The following is a 17,015-nucleotide window of genomic DNA, read 5'->3' as shown; positions in this document are numbered from 1 at the left end:
GCTTCCTGAAAGTGAAAATATTCAACTTATTGGAACTGTATGATGATGATTTAACGAGATTTCTATAACATGTGCCTCAATTTAAAAGTAATTATTATAATCTAGATCCTTGTATCACAATTCAATCGTTTAAAGAACAGTTTTTCATAACTGACTTAATTTTAAAATCAATATTAAGAAAAATGTCTTCATGACAAAAACGAATAATCGAGTTCCGGAGAATGTTTGGAACTTTCCAATTTCCCATCGCAAAGCTTTAAAAATTGATGTAAAATCTCTGAACTAGGTACATGTGTTTAATTACCCTTACCACAAATGGTGGGTAAAGTTTTAGGTTACTCAATGCAATTAAATTAATTCAATGAGCAATGAGCAAACCCTTCAACTTTTGAACACGACGTTTTTAGTAGTAGCTGCATTGGCATCATTTTCGAAACGAAGAAACGAAGTCTAATGATGTCACTAATCCACAATCCGCACCTCAGATGCGGAAATTTTGTAACGTGTCTGACGAGATAAACGAATTTTCGCCAAATCCTAGCCCAATTCAAAATACTCTTAAGGTCGAAACTTCAAAGCTGGTTGTCATGTGCCTTTAATTCCTAATTTAATTGATTATTGGAATCGAATCACTCGAAATTTTTGAAGAAGTGTTATGACGCAAACTTTTGTATACAGCAAAATGTGTACATTTTGACGAAAACTTCTTTTCAAAAAATGCTTCAAGTAGATACTGACTTTTGCAAAAAATTTTCAATATTTCCAACGTTATTCACCAGTAAATTGATTTATTTCGATTCGCAGAAGTATTATTTCTGAAAAGATATCGAGCTTGAAACAGCTGTCAGTGTCAAATAACCTATATGTAAATGACTTAAATAAAGAACACTAGATGGCCTACCCTGTTTATTCAATAGCATCTCCTGAAGTAAACTGTTGTGAACTTTTTTTAAATAATTGCATTTTAACAAAATATTAAATCACTTTATTTTTTTACAAATTTATTCACAGATTCCATTAGGGGCTTAAAAACCAAGTGTTGGTATACTTTTCACTTGATGAAATACCAAAGAGTCATTCGTGGTTTCAAATAGGTGAAGCTAAAATTTGACATCTGTCAAGTCAAACTAAGCAGTCATTTGAAATGTCATAATATTAGATGAATATTAGCAATTTTCGATACTGTATCGCTTAACAATCAAAAGTATTTATTCAAACGTAGCCGGATTTTGTGCATTATACGCAATTATTAAAGTCATTATAATCGAGCGACTCGCATGCAATTTGTACACTCTTTTATCATTTTGTCCTGCTTTTTTAGGAAATTCTAATTTACCACACATTGTCTGGATTCCACCTGAAGATTAGTCATTCATTAAAGCCTCTATCTCTTCTTTAAAATGTATACTATCTTTTCTATAAAATCCTTTTTACTTACTTACAGCGAAGAAGCTGGGTTGGATTCTAGATCTGGAGTCTATTTCAAGAATTACTAATATTTATAAATATCATTCCCTTTTTATTGCTTATATAATTTTAATTTCTGAAGAACTAATGGCTGATTACATTTCTAATATTGACAAAGCATTTTCAATTTTGTTGTTTGGAAAAAATCTATGTGTAGAGAAATCAAGAAATACAAACTTTAGCTACTTTTGGAAACTTGATCTTCTATTTGTGTTGAACAGAAAGTTAGAAATGCTCTAGTTGAAGCCCTTAAGTTAATATTCAAACTATCCCTGAAAACATTAAAACTAACCAGTTTATATAGGGTTTTTCAATAAGGGCGGGTAGATGTTTTGTGTGGATGTCGTGGTGTTAGCTGTTTAGCAAGTAGAGCCGTCCTGCTGGAAATACATGTCGTTCCCGTTCGCTGTTGAAGGTGACCACCTCACTAACGTTGTTTTCAGAAAAGTACGAACCAATCACGCCGCCGGCCCAAAATGCTCACCAAACAGTATCTTTTTGAGGATGCATTATCACCTGGCGTGGGTTGGTGTCGTCCATATACTGCAAATCTGCTTGTTAACACAGCCTTTCATTCAAAAATGCGCTCGTCACAAAAGATGATTTTTCGGCCAAAATTGGGGTCCTCTTCCAAACGATTTGAAGCCCAATCAGCCAACAAACTTTGAGCTGCTGGTTCAGTTGGCCAACGCAAAATTCGCTAAGTTTAAGTCTGCGAAAGCCAAGTTCTTGTGCACGGCGAGGAATAGACTGCTTCGGGTTCTACTGTACACTTATTCGGGCCGCGGTGATGTTCTCGGCCGATCTTGAGTTTTTTGAACGTACGGTTTTTTGCTGGCTGTCGCAAATTTGGCCACCAAACGTTGAAGAGTCGACTGTGAAGAATGGTGTAACAATATTTAATAAAAGGTAACATGGCTGACAAACTTTGTAATGAAATTTGATATCCATTAAAAATGATCCTAAGACAAATACAAAATAACTATCGAAAACGAAAAATGAAAAATCCCATATTTTAGTTTTCTGAAAATAAAATAAAAAATATTTCTTTAAAACGTTGAACAATATTACAAAAATAAAAACTTGGCTCCTGCGAGACAATATGTGGCTTTACGGTCAACCGCCTTAAAACAGACATAGTACTCTACAAATAAGACAAAAATACAAATACAATCCCTTGTATAGATAGAAACCCACTAAAATTATCAATTTAAGCTAAATAACTAGGGGTAATCCTAAATAAAAAGCTGAATTGGTGTCCAAATACATTAGAAGAATTCCAAAAAAGCTCAATTCTACTCATGCAATAGGATCTTCAGTAGAAACAAGGGGCCAAATCCTAAAATCATACTGTGGACCAGTACTCACTCATGGTAAAATAGTATGGTGGAATACGTAAAGGAAAGATAAAACTCTAAAAATCCTCACAAGGGTACAGACACAACTACTCCCGCTGAAGGAATGTAAGCAATACTTAATCTTTTACCCCTGGACGTTTATGTAGAGAAAACTGCTGCAAATAGGGCCTTACGGCTAAGCCAAACCAGTTGCTGAAAAACTAGCAACAACGTAAACTCGCATGTTCTACAGGAATACAAAGGGAACAATGTAGGCCTACATGACACCCTGTTTGAACTTAAATAAACTTTTAAGTACTATCTTCCCTGATAGGAACTAATTGTTGTTCCACACATAAGCAAGCCGAAAATATCCATATCTTATACTGACGACTCGAAAATTGATGCTAGAGTTGGTGCCGCTTTTTTTCGGCAACACTCAATCTTGGCAACACTTTCAGACTCCCCGATGAAATCAGTGTCTTTCAAGACAAGGTATTGGCAGTGGCAAGCACTGTTAAACATTTCCCGATGATTATGCTATCATGAGAATTTAAATAGAAAGTTTAAAAATCAATGTCGCCAAGAACTGCATGTTCTTTGCTCAATTGGTTCGGTTAACATTATGTGAGGTAAAACAGATAAAATCTAATAAAATACTTCAAGAGACAAATGAAAGATGGAATAACTTCAAAACCTGTGATACGGTCAAGAAATTTTGTACCCTTCGATTATTCACCTAGACCAGCTATACTCAACTTGCTTATAAAAGTTGGTCCGTAGCGTGGTTAAATAAATTCTTAAAATATCGAAAAAGAAAAAAAATATATCATTCAAATATATCAAAGATGAAAAAATATATCATTTTGAGTTTTCAAAATGGAAGCAGTGGAAAAGTGAACATGGTGTGTTTTAAAAAAAATTATTCTAGATATCACTTCTTTCTACGCCAAAAGAGGTTTGCTCAACTAAATGAAAAACAGATGTCACTGAGTATTACTTTCTTGCCATTGCGAAATTGAATTGGAATTATTATATTCCAATTTTGAATCGAAAATTCATAAACACAGCAGTATTAATAAGTATTGGAAACTACTTTGCCGGCATATCTCGTTTTAAATTTCAGTTATTGCGGTTGCAGTGATTTTTAATTTGAATTTTTGTAAATAAAGAATAATGTCAAGAATTTCTTCTAACTAAAACAAAATATATCTGACGGAACACAATTAAGAAGTGAGAAATTAACTTTTTTAATTATGTCATTACAACAGCAACAAAATTTCATGTCCTTGGCTTTATCTCAAGAGTCTGTGGTAACTAGGGCATCTCACGAAATTTGTTATACTCGTGGTATGCACATGAAACCGTTCACCGATGCAGGAATTGGCAAAGAATGTTTCGCAAGTGCTATTGATATATTGTTTGATAAATTTAGCAACAAAAAACAAATATTGTCTGAAAAAATAAAACTACAGCTTCAATTGAAATTTACAAGGAAAAAATATCACAATTTTCCAGATGGCAAGTAAAATATTTGCTTTTGAAGAAAGGCTTAATATTTTTCATGAAGAAAAAGAAGTTAACTGCTACAAAACTTCTAAAAATGGTAATGGCCACAAAGGACAAAAGGACATCTATCAAGAAAACTGACAGCGCTGTTAAGTTATTCAATATTGCACTTAGCAGCGCTGTCAAAAGAATTTGAAAAAAGGTTTCATAATATCAGACAAATAAAAAAATGCTTAACGCTTGTAGAAAACCCAAGGTATCTGGAAACAACGACTATCTCGCGGGTTTCTTCTGTTTTAAATGAAGATCAGGCAAAGTTTTTTGATGAGTTCATCGATTTTAAAACCGATTAAAATCTTGTAGCTCTGTTTAAGGAAAAAAGGGAAAAAGGGGAATACTTGGAATTTCAGAGCATCATCCCAAAAAAAAATATGCAATCGTGAAACGAAGTTCATAGATTCTGCTGAAATTATTTGAATATACATTTGTTTGAAAATCTTCGTTTTCGAGAATGAAATTGCAAACATATTTACATTTTATTTATTATCTTTAAAAGAATCTGAAGTCATTCCGTTGTTTAAAAAGGGTAGTCGTAGTGTTATGAGTCAATACCGGCCAATCTCCATATTACCAACGTTCTGTAAACTTTTTGAAAAACTCATAAAGGATTGTGGTTTTTTAAGACAAAAATGAGTTTTTCAGCAACGACAAATTTGATTTTCGTGAAGGTTGGGGTATTAACGACGCCATTTTAAAGTTATGCAGTGAAGTGAGTGAAAGTTTCAACAACAATAAAAGTTGTTTATTGATCTGACTAAAGCATTTGATTTGGTCAATCGTCAGCTCCTTTTAGGAAAAACGTATAAAGCTGGATTTAGAGGTCCGGTTTTCGATTAGTTTGCTTCCTTTTTATCCGCAAGACATAGAAGAGTTAGAATCGATGGAATATTTATAGCAATGTTCAGGAGCTTACTACCGGTGTTCCTCAAGGATCTGTGCTAGGTCCAATATTGTTTTTGATATATATAAACTATGTCTTCAAACAATCATCAATTAGCAAAATAACAGCGTTCGCTGATGATTTGCCTCTGACATATGTTAGCAATTCGCTATTTGAATTGATCGCTATGTTACAAAAAGATTTAAATGCAATAAGACAATGGTTTTCTAGGCATGAGCTCATTTTAAGTGAAAAAAAAAAATTATGGTCTGCAATTTAAAACAAACAGCTCCAATTCTGGACTGTATTGTTATCTTGCATTCAAGAACATGTAAGAAACTTAGCTTAGCTACACATTCTTGTGAAAAATTCAGCTTTGAACATATGACGACTTGTTGCAATGAGTGTTTTAAAACCAAATTCGTTAATAGTTTTAAATATTTAGGAGTTACAATTCACAAAAATTTAAATTGGAAACAACATACTGGGGGATTAAAAAAATACTTAATGTTCGTAAAACGTAAAATGTTCTTATTAAAACGAACTTGTACAAAAAATCTATTAACTACAATATACTTTGGGCTCGTTCATTGTATGGAATAACTAGTTGGGAAGGTGCATATCAAAACACGCTTGATCCCATAATTACATCGCATAAACATATTGTCCGAATCATTTGTTCGAAATCAAGGTTAACAAGTAGTTGGCCTTCATTTAAAGACCATCTTATCTTGCCTTTAAAAAACCTTTTTGTATATAAAGTTCTTAACCTTTATTTCATGAGAATTGGATACAGTCAGGTACTCAGAAACTCAAATACACATAGCTTAAGAAAAAATACTCTATTTTTAGTTAATATTCTTAAATTTTTTACACTGCAACAGCCCCCAAACTTTTTAATCGGTTGCCTTTTGAAACTAAAAAACTTTAATAGCTTAATTTATTTTTGAAATCAGTAAAAAGATGGCTCTTTGAAATGAACATTTCGATAGCCAAGAATCTATTTTTAAGTATAGCATAACTTTTTAGCTTTGTACTAACTTTTTTTCAACTTACATTTTACTTAATTTAATATTTATTATTTTTTTTTAACTTTTTGCTAATTGCATGTAACAAATGACCCCAAATATTTATTTGTTTTATACTTATGCTTCAAATTTCCTGATATGATTCATTTGCCTCTAGTTTTCAACTGTAGAATGATACCTATTATTTTGTTTCTAAATAAATATTTATGTTAACATTATTAAAAGTGTACGGATACATTGAGAATGGAATTAAAATAAATAATTAAAAAAAATCTAAATAAAGTTTTGAAAACGTGTTCTCAATTTCGAAAATCACATTAAAATATTTTCATTATATAAATAAATACGGAGTGGTATGTGTGCACATTAAAATGAGTATTATTATTTAGTAGACATTTCCGGAAACAGCCTTTTAGGTTTTATCAAAGCCTCTAAATTGCTAGAACACTATAATTCATAGACACCATTGGTTTTTAAATAATGTTTTCGGGGAAGTTCAAGAATTTTAATTTTTAAACGTTGCTAAACTAAAGCAAATTTCATAATATACATACTTCACCGTAAAGCGCTTAAACAGTTTACAGACTAAGTCAAGATGTCAAAAAACTCATAATACTTAAAGTTGAGCAATCCATTTTGTGGTTTTGCTTTTAATATAATGTTAAAAAGTTAAACTGTTTTTAATCGACAAAACAAATTATTTTTTTTATACCTTAGTTATCTTATCTATTTTGTTTAACAATTTGTTTGGTGAAAGTGGCTCTTATTAACTTTTTCTGTTCTTGAACTTATTTTTATCAAACTTTTACACAATAGTTAAACAAGCATTTATGTGACGGCTAATTTAAAGGAAATTAAATAAACATAAACACTTAAAATTAATTTCAAACAAATATTTAAATTTCGTTTAATTAATGGATTAAATGTTATCATCTCTATTAGCCCCTTCCTTTTTTAATATGGCGCGACCGTCAATTCGGTATCGGTATTGTTAGCCATACTATTCTTATGCAATCTACAGAATTTGACCAAAACCAAAATTAGCGCTTACTTGGTTTTGTTAGTGTTAAGTTTAGATTTATAGACCCATAATTTAGAGTAAAGCTAAGCAAACACAATAAAGATATAAATGCACTTTGATTAAAAATACACACATTTTCTGTTATTTTTTTTTTTCGTTTATTAAAAATACTTTAATTTAAATAACTTATTTATACAATTTTCAAAATTAATAATTCATCAAATTAATATCATATTCAAGTGTGATTAATTTAAACAAAAGAAAATCATAACAATTTTATACGAATTACTTTTTAAGAAGTTAAATCTAAAATACCCCCACGTTAATGCATATATAATTATTATGTACATTTTCTGTTAGCATAATTAGTGAAATCACTCTCTTGTTGTTATATGATATTTTTGATCTTAAACCGAAGTCAAAAAAGTTCATCGACATTTAAAAAAAAAAAACATAATTATAAACATTTGTATAAACTTAAACCTCATCTTTTGTGTGTTATTGCATTTTTAGATAAAACCTCTGTTTGACAACTATCAGCGTGAAATCGAACAAACTTTATGGGAACCCATCAATCGCTATTGGGCTGAATGTTATGAAGCTTGTAAGGCTGCATCCAAAAAACGTGGTACATTTCAAGCTGAAAATCGTCGTCATTTCCAGGTAGGAACAAAAATAAAAACAAACAAAATATTGCAACTCTTATCTGATGATCTAATCATTTTATTTCCGAGTCTTATTTTCTTATACAACAGTTTTTTAAGACTTTGCCATAACAAAGTCTACATAATTTTATATTAACATTGTCTCCATTAATTACTCTTTTTTAATGTTTTTATTCCGTTTTTGTCTCTTTTTTTATTTTAAATTTTCGTATCTATTAGCAAAAAATTGTAGTGCCATGGAAAGTGCGTCAAGTAGAAGAAATGACACGACTTAGCGCCTCAGCACTTCAACAAAAAACCAAGATAAGCTACATTAAGAAAAAATGGAAGACAGCCAAAAGATTCCTGTATGGTCCCCGCGGACCCTGGTACACTGGGTAAGTCTTCTTTAAATCCTACACGTTTTGTATTTGTTGCATAAGATAATTAAGACAAAATATAGGAAGTTAAGTGACGTAGCTTAGACAGATTGAAATTTTGTATCTCCTAAAAATATTTGTCTTAAAATCGACTGTTATAATATTAGCATATGTGTACATATATATTTTTGTAAACTGGAATCAGCATTAATTCCAATTTTGAGAAAAAAGCCGTCGAAAACAAACTAATAAGCTAAACAAAATGAACACTAAGATGCAGTCGTAGTAACTACTGTCAACATTTTGATGACACTTACATACATTGAATATTTCGTAGTAGTTTGGGAGAGCCTTTACAGTGATGGAAAACATAATAGAAACATGCTTCGTCTTCATTCTTTTTAATACATAAAAAGGTATTTCTGAGGTGATGAAACTTAAAAACTACACAGAAAGATTTTAATAATTTATTGCTTCAATGCAAATAGATAGATTTTGGCGCACCTTGGCAGCCATTTTGTTTTGGTGACATCTGTCACATGTTTTGTTTATTATTCTGTTGTTTATGACATCATGAAAAGTTACACTATTGAACAACACGTTCAAATGATAAAACTTTATTATCAAAATGAAAGTACGATAACACAAACGTTGAGCGCATTGCGACTCTTCAACGAAAAACCTTACGATGTTACGAAAATATCTATTCACGAAAGTTTGCAGCTTTCTTTTACTGGCTGAAGCAACCTCCCAAGTGCTGCACCCATAAAGAAGCACAGATTCGATATTTGTGCAACACAGTCGTAGCTTTTTTCTTAAGGTGATAGAGTTATTCTTCCAAATTCTTCGACAGCATACCGAACGCCGCTTTTGATATGCCGATGGAGAGGATACTTCTAAGGTATTGAAAGCTCTCCACTTTTTCCACCGGTTGCGAGAAAATAATTATTTGAGAGGATGGTCGGTTTCCGAGGCTGATCATTGTTGTTTTGCGGAATAATTTTCAGCCCCACAACTTCTGCTTCTCTCTCCACACTTGTTGTCATTTGATGGAGATCCATGATCCTATGAGAGAGTAAGCAAACATCGTAATCCGTAATCCAAGTGCTTTAAATAGGATGTCAAAGTTCATTGGATCCCTCGGCTACCTGACAGAGCTGAGGGCAGTTCATCGCTTATCACCAACAAAAATAATATTGGCGACAGAATACAGCCCTGTCTGACTCCGCTACAGATTTCAAAATCATTTGACAACCTACCATCGTGCATAACGTGACACTTGGATCCATCATATGTTGCTTTAATACTAGTAATAGTAATTAGTTATTCTGGGATGGATCTCCTCCGCAAAGCTAACCAGATGTATTCCCTGTTAACGCTATCAAGATGTATTCCCTGTTAACGCTATCAAGGGCCTTCTCTAAGTCGATGAACAGCAGGTGTAGTGATGATCGATATTCAACGCACTGTTCAATAATGATCCGCAGGGTGTTGATATGATCAATACAGGAGGATCCAGCACGGAATCCCATTTGTTCGGCATCGAGTGTGGCCTCAAGTATGAGTTTTGCTACTATTTTGGAAATGGCCCAGGAAGAACGCAAATTCCTCTTCAGTTTTCACACTTTGTAAGATCTCCTTTTTTGTGAGCTAGACAATAATTCCCTGCTTCTATTATCGGGGAAGCTTTCGGTGGTGCAGGCTTCTTTTATTAGCAAATGAAGCAGGTCGCTTGATGACGTTAGCACTGCTTGTAAAAACTTTGCAGGAATTCCATCAAGTCCGATTTGTTGTTCTTAATTGATTTAAGATGTTGATAATGCATCCTCAAAAGGTTACTATTTGGTGTGGATTCGGGGTGGCTTACTTTTTTGAAAACGAGGTTAGTTAGGTGGTCACCGTCAACAGCGAGCGCTACATAACGATGGTAACTAATTTCTTATGGCCTATATTGAACCATATGGGCCTAGACGGCATGTGGTTCCCGCCAGCAGGATGACGGTGGAGGAGTGTTTCAGGTCATTTCCTTCATGAACTCCCATTTAATTGTCATATCCTCTTCAGTAAATGAGAGCATGACTGAATATAGGACGTGGACATAATATAAGCGCACATCTTAACTTTGATCCAAAATATTGGACCAACACCAGAGACTGAAAAGCACCCCCAAATCATTATATTCCCTTCACCGTGTTTCACTGTCTTCTTTGTGTATTTTGAGTTAAATCCTTTGTTCCTTGGCCTTCTCCCATACATTTTTCCATCGGAACCAAACAAACTGTCCTTTATTCATGCCACCACAAAAACCTTATTCAAATAAGAACGATGCAGGTTTTTATTTGCAAGCCTTTGCATACTTTTATTTTAGTTCAAACATGGCACTTAACTTGAACTTGTTCCAGAAAGGCCTGCTTCTATGAGTCGGTTTCTTAGAATTCTAGCTGTCACTGGTCCATTTAATACATTTTTAAGTTCAGTTGAAGAAAGAAATGGTATCTTCTTTTTCTTCCTCTTATTGTTTCTTCTTTTCAGCTTGAATGTTGAGCTGTAAATACATATGCCCAAACACAGTTTATAGTTTTTGGAGTTTCACCCATCGTTTTTCCAGCTTGTCTTAGTTTTTTCATAATTTCTCATTAAAAATGAGTACAATGTAATTTACGACCCGTACTTATTAAACTTAAAGACTACTGTTAAAAATTTTGTTCAGTATCGAAAATAAAATATCTGACAAACCCGAAAACCCTCTTTGCATGAATTAAAAACTGACCCTTATGTTAGAACAACAGTTGAAGTTGCTTTTATTTTTTTTCCAGCCAAAATCATCATTGAGTTCAAACTTTTTACCTTTAAATGAAAATAAAACTAAATTGGTAAAAAAATATTGTTTATTGAAAATGATGAAGACACTTGTTTCTATTATGTTTTCCAACACTATTACTTTTTCTTTGAGTCCATTTGACGTTTGAATATTCTAAGTAAATCCGAGCTCAAAATGTTATACTGAGTGACATTTCCAATCGTCCTAAATTAACGTGTTATTAGAAAGAAACTTCAAAACTCTCTTCAAACTAAATTTAAAAAAAATGAGGGGAAAACTGTAAGAATACTTCTGGACACTTAAAAAGCAAAAATATTGAATGTTTTCGACAGCTGTTCCTTCTGCAGCTAAGAATGCCTCATTGTGTTTGGGCAGTAAAGTTCATAAGATCCCCTTAAAAATATTACCAGGTTCCTGAAAAAAAATCATTTATACGGCCCTGCTTGTATAACACTAAAACAATTATCAGTTAGTGACATGTTTGAATGGTAACTTTTTGCGGAACTAGTCATTTTTACAGTAAACTGTTAAAGAAAATAAATGCCTTCCAGTGACATCGTTGATGTTACGTATCGCGTGCGTGGATACAATTTGTTTTTTTTTTTTTTTAAATTTTATTCACACTTGTATCTGCAACAAACCGTAGATGCATAATTTTTCATTTTCAATGTTTTTCCATTTTTGTATTGCAATTATGAAGGTGAAACTTTTGTAGGAGTGATTTTAAGTGCGATAAGTAAAATATTTACAGTACAGGTGTTATGATCTATCGATTTGTACCTTAAGATAATCAAAGACAAAAGTTAATATCCGTTAAAGTCTAATGTTTATGACTTTATCAAATCAATCTGATTCATTCTCTGATGACATTACCCACAACACCAACTAATTTATTATAGGCCCACCTACTGTGAAAAAGCCTTATAAATACAGTAGGAGCAGCAAATTGTAAGACAAATAAAATAGAAATATTAGATTTACAATTTCGGATATGTGCTTGTGTATTATTATAATAATGTGTAATGTGTTCTTTTTGCTAATTTGAACAAACTTAACGCCTACTCTTTTTGTTGACTGCTTGCTGCGTATGGTAAGTATGTTAATGCCATTTAATACTTAATTTGAATAATAGCAAACAGTCTACATTGCATATCCCATTCAAGAGAGATGATGAGGAGGTAATCTTAAGTGCTTAACATTGTCCGGGTGGGTGGTAAATTGAACATAGTTCCATGCATGACTAACACGATATAAATGCAAGTTCGTTAGTTGTTTTTTTCTTCAATTTATTCTTTTTTAATAGGCTGAAATGTGTTAAAAATGTGTTGAATTATTCGTGATTAATTACTGATTAGATGCTTATGATAGTAATGATGTGCTTGATTTGAAATCATACAAACAAAATGTACGTTCATAGTTTAAAAAGGTACAGCAAAAATTGTTTAAATAACTTAAATTGATTTATCTATTGAAGCTCATGTTTTCAATCTTTGTATGTTAACTGGAAGGAAAAACGCTTTGAGGTCGATGACAAAATTCCGACTACTTCAAATTCTTTTCGTTAAGTTTTGTTTTCTCAAAAAGCCTGCAAATTATGCACAGTAAATTAAGTCATTTTAAATGATCTTTTTACAAAATAAAATATACATAGTACTCAATCCAGAAATTTTCTTTTAGTTGATTTTTGGGGACATTTTTAGCTATCATTGATTTTCATCATTGGAACCAATTATTGGGATTTTTGACAGGTTGATTATACATATATAGCTTTCATGGAAATTTTTTGTCTTTGAACAATAACCTCAGTTTAACTTTAAGCTATCAACCCTATTCATAAATACTTGATTTCAACTAGGAAATGCTTCGTTCAAATCAATTATTGTCCAATTACAGGCATTTTCAATAAATGTTATAACGAAATATGTAGTTTGATTTCAAAATCTATTTTTGTTAACGACATTTTTAGTCGAAAACCAATTTTTACCAATTTTAGTAGCAATTTTTTTGAAGTTTTTATTGCTTATATAAACAAATACAAATTGGATGAATGAAATTAATTTGAATTCAATGTCTTCTATTGTTCACCATTTTTACTAATTTTGCGTCCTATTTTTTTTATAAAAAAATAACTGAATGTAGAAAACAATATTTTCTGTGAGTTAAAATAAGTTTAAAGCCAATATTTTTTATTTTTCAAATGATATTTGAGTCGAAAATCAATTTTGAAATTTAGGTTTTCATTTTTTTATAAAAAAAACTAAAGATTCGGTTTTTCTTAAAATATCAATATTTTCTTATAAAATAAAATTAATTTAAAGCCAACATCTCAATTTTTTTAAAAGATATTTGAGTTAAATATTAATTTTTACCAACTTTTATTATTTTTTTTGTTTTTTGTAAAAAAACTGTCAATTCGATTTTTCTCAAAATTTTTCTGAATGTTGAAAACTATATTTCCTATAAGATAAAATTAGTTGGAAGAAGAATAATTTCAAAGTTTTGCAAAGATATTTGAGTCGAAAAAGAATGCTTACCACCTTGAGTAATGTTTTTCTCATAGGTTTTTATTTTTTTGTAAAAAAAAATGTAAATTCGATTTTTCTCAAAATTTAAACAAATAATAAAACGTTATTCTTCGTTGTACAAAATTGTTTTGGATATAAAATCGTTTTTTGTTCATAAAATTTTCTAGGTGACAAATATTTTTGTCAGTTTTTTTTTATTTATAAAAAACTCGTTAATTGGAATGTTCTCCAAAAAGGTATTTCTTTATTATCGCGTATAATATAAAATTCAAGTCTCTAGCGTTAATGGTTCGTGAGATATTTGGGGTTAACCGAAATTTTCGCATTTTTTTAAACTGCTTTGGTAAAAAAAAAAACACTTGAAAATCGTTTATTTCGACTCTAGAGACCTTGAAACGTCGAGAAAAAATGTTCAATTCGAAAAATCGAACCGATTACATTAACTTTCTATGGGAAATTAAAAAACTGTTTGTGTAAATCAATAAGCTGATATAGCACACAACAAGGATTTTCATGATTACTACTTCAACTTCAAGCACAAATATTTCGAAATCTCCCAAACCGATTTTTAAAAGTATTAATGATTTCTATTAAGCAAAATATCAGCTTTCATTTGATACCATTATCATGGGTGTACAGACTGGGCCCAAACTTGTATGGAAAGTGGTCATTCTTCTTTATATTGTTGGGTATAAAACCACATACACACTTAATAAAAGTGTGATGAAAATATCGTCTTGTTCGCAGCACATGAGGCTCTGCTACCCAACTACGTGGAAAAATTTGTTTTTGGTGAATGAGCTCTTGAACTTTTTAATCGAAAAATTGCATTCAGCGATGAAGCTCATTCCTAGCTGAATGAATATGTGAGCAAGCAAAACTGCCGTATTTGGCCTCGAAGAGCGACCATATGCATCTAGAAAAAGTCACTGTTTTGAAAGTCATTGGGTCTTATTTCTTCAAAAATGATGCAAATCACAACGTTACTGTGAATGATGAGAGCAATGATAGCACATTTATTTTTGCCCAAAATGGAAGAGCTGGACTCGCATTACATGTAGTTTTTAACAAGCCGATGCCACATGCCATACAGCACGCGTAACAAAAGACCAATTGAAAGGTGAGTGCAGTGAACAGTTTACTTCTCGTTTGGGGATGTTTAATTGGACGCTCAGATCACACGATTTAACGTCTGTAGACTATTTTGTTGGGGTGCTGTTACGGCTATGTGTCTATACCACTTCGATTGACGCACTGGAAGCCAGCATAGTTAGTTTTCTTACTGCCTTACCCATTAATCCAGAAATAGTCCTCATCGCTAGAGTTGTTGCTTCATGGGTAAGACACATTTTTAGGGCTGCCGTTTTAGTTTGCGACCCCAAACTTAATATGTTGTAGTTTACAAAAGAAGAATTCTGTGAGCCAAACTGACTGCCTCGTGTTCTTTTGCATAATTATAACATTCGTACAATATAAAAGTATTATTTTATCATTTACTTGACCTGATCAAGTTATATTCAACAGTCCCTTCGTTGGACAAATTCGACAAAATTGATATGGGTATTGAAAAATTCCTGTTCTAGAAGTGCTATTGAAGAAAGAATATCTGATCTTAAAAGTACGTCGATAATTAAGATCATAGGTTTTTTTTAACAAAATAATTAAATACGAGAACTAATGCTGTTGTGGAATCTAATAAATCAGAGAAATAATGTCGCTTTAAATTTCCAATAGCTTTTTAAACTCTTTTAAAAAGTTCTGTTTGGTAATTGGAAAATTTTATTCAAGTTTTGTCAAAATAGGTAACGAAATATGAAGTAGAAGTTGTCTTTTTTAAAAACCTTAACCTTCATAACATTCTTGAAATGCTAACATTCTGCAAATCGCGTTTTAATAAAGTAAGAGGAGTGATTAATTGTTGGTTCAATTATTGTAGCAGTATTTTCAGAGCACTTTGAGGTTCAAGTTTTGATCGTACTTTCTAAGGAGAATATTGGGATTTTTTAATTTATAAGTTCTTATTCAAGATCACCAATTAAAAGAAAGTAATGTTTTAAGATTTGATTTTGATTACCAAAAAAAACAGAAAGTTTTGATTTGCACATAACGTTTATTTATTTATCGCGGTCAAACATCCTTAACAATTAAAAAGAATTACAAATAATAAATACATTTACAACAATAATATATATATGACACAGATTAGGCGGATTGAAGCAGAAGAGATATTCCATATACAATAGAGAGTCTTTGATTTCGTTTGAAATACTACATTGTGATCGTGATCATAATCATCATATCAGCTTCGTTCTCAACCGTGAATCAATCCTGGATAGCCGAGTGGTCCGTGGGCAGCAGCCAATGGTAAACCATAGGGTGAGGCAATCTTGGGCAACAATGGTCCATGAGCTAGAAGTGGTGCTGGAGCCAAGAGTGGTGCTGGAGCCAAAATCTTGGCAACTGGAGCTACGGCCTTAACAGCAAGTGGTTCACGATGAACGACGGCATTGAATCCATGGACTGGATCGGCGGTGTATTCGACCACACGCCTTGTGCCATCAGGTTCGATCAGAGAGTATGATCCTTGAACGACATCTCCGCTTCGGCTTTCTTGTTGGTTCTTTACATCACCGGTTGATGGATCCTAAAGAGACAGATAAATTTGTATAAGTGTTGGTACTTCCAATGACAGAGGTACGAGATGCACTTACATGGACATCATAGCTGTAGCTGTATTGTGGGTTTGGATCGTATGGTTCTGGAGCGGCGACCTTAGCAATGAGTGGAGCGGCAACCTTTGCAATAGCTGGGTAGGCTGGGTATCCGAGTGGAGATGCAATTTTGGCAATAGCGGGGCCATAGGGCGAGTAGGCAGGTGGTCCAATGACAACTGCTGAGCTCACTGCCACAAGGGCGGTCAGGATGATCAACTGTTTCATTTTTTTTTTGTTTTAGAAAGAAGAAAACAACCCAAAAATTAAATTCAAAGTTTTGGAAAATAATATTTAGAATATTATGATATAGTTTTCTATATTTTAAAAAGCTGCCTTACCTTTTGTACCATGACTGTAAGGTTTGACAAATAAATGCTCTGTGATTCTGTGGCTGTCTAACCTTAGCTTTTATACTCTGATACGCCCGTTCGCCTAAATATTTATTCAAAAATTAATTTTTACTTTCAGGCCTACTATACGCCACTACCGTAGGCCTTTAGTTTTGCGCCTTTTATTTTCCTCAATGCCATTTTTGTATAGGTAGGTAAGTCATTCATAGTGAGGCGGTGACTATGGTGGCGGTGGCGGCAGCAGCGCGCGCTGTTCTATCTTTTTTTTTGCATTATTTT

At 32.5% G+C, this 17,015-nt stretch overlaps 2 protein-coding genes across 3 annotated transcripts in view; one reads left to right on the top strand and one right to left on the bottom strand.

The window, feature by feature from the left end:
* LOC129945900 (neurobeachin-like protein 1) overlaps positions 1-17,015 on the top strand; it is a 136,867-nt gene that overhangs the window by 38,005 nt on the left and 81,847 nt on the right. For both annotated transcript variants that reach the window (XM_056055858.1, XM_056055857.1), the window contains 2 exons: positions 7,816-7,965; positions 8,187-8,344. In XM_056055858.1, the coding sequence (XP_055911833.1) occupies positions 7,816-7,965; positions 8,187-8,344 (308 nt within the window). The remainder of the gene's footprint in view (positions 1-7,815; positions 7,966-8,186; positions 8,345-17,015) is intronic.
* On the bottom strand, positions 15,763-16,872 carry LOC129945915 (larval cuticle protein A2B). Its single transcript, XM_056055886.1, has 3 exons — positions 16,725-16,872; positions 16,384-16,602; positions 15,763-16,316 (listed from the first exon to the last, which is right to left on the bottom strand). Exons 1-3 carry the CDS (start codon positions 16,734-16,736, stop codon positions 15,984-15,986), a joined length of 564 nt encoding a protein of 187 aa, XP_055911861.1. The 5' UTR covers positions 16,737-16,872; the 3' UTR covers positions 15,763-15,983.

The sequence above is a fragment of the Eupeodes corollae genome, chromosome 2 (genome assembly GCF_945859685.1).
Source record: "Eupeodes corollae chromosome 2, idEupCoro1.1, whole genome shotgun sequence".
In the NCBI taxonomy this organism is placed as follows: domain Eukaryota; kingdom Metazoa; phylum Arthropoda; class Insecta; order Diptera; family Syrphidae; genus Eupeodes; species Eupeodes corollae.
The sequence above is the reverse complement of the archived record's forward strand: the minus strand, read 5'-3'. Positions and strand labels throughout refer to the sequence as shown.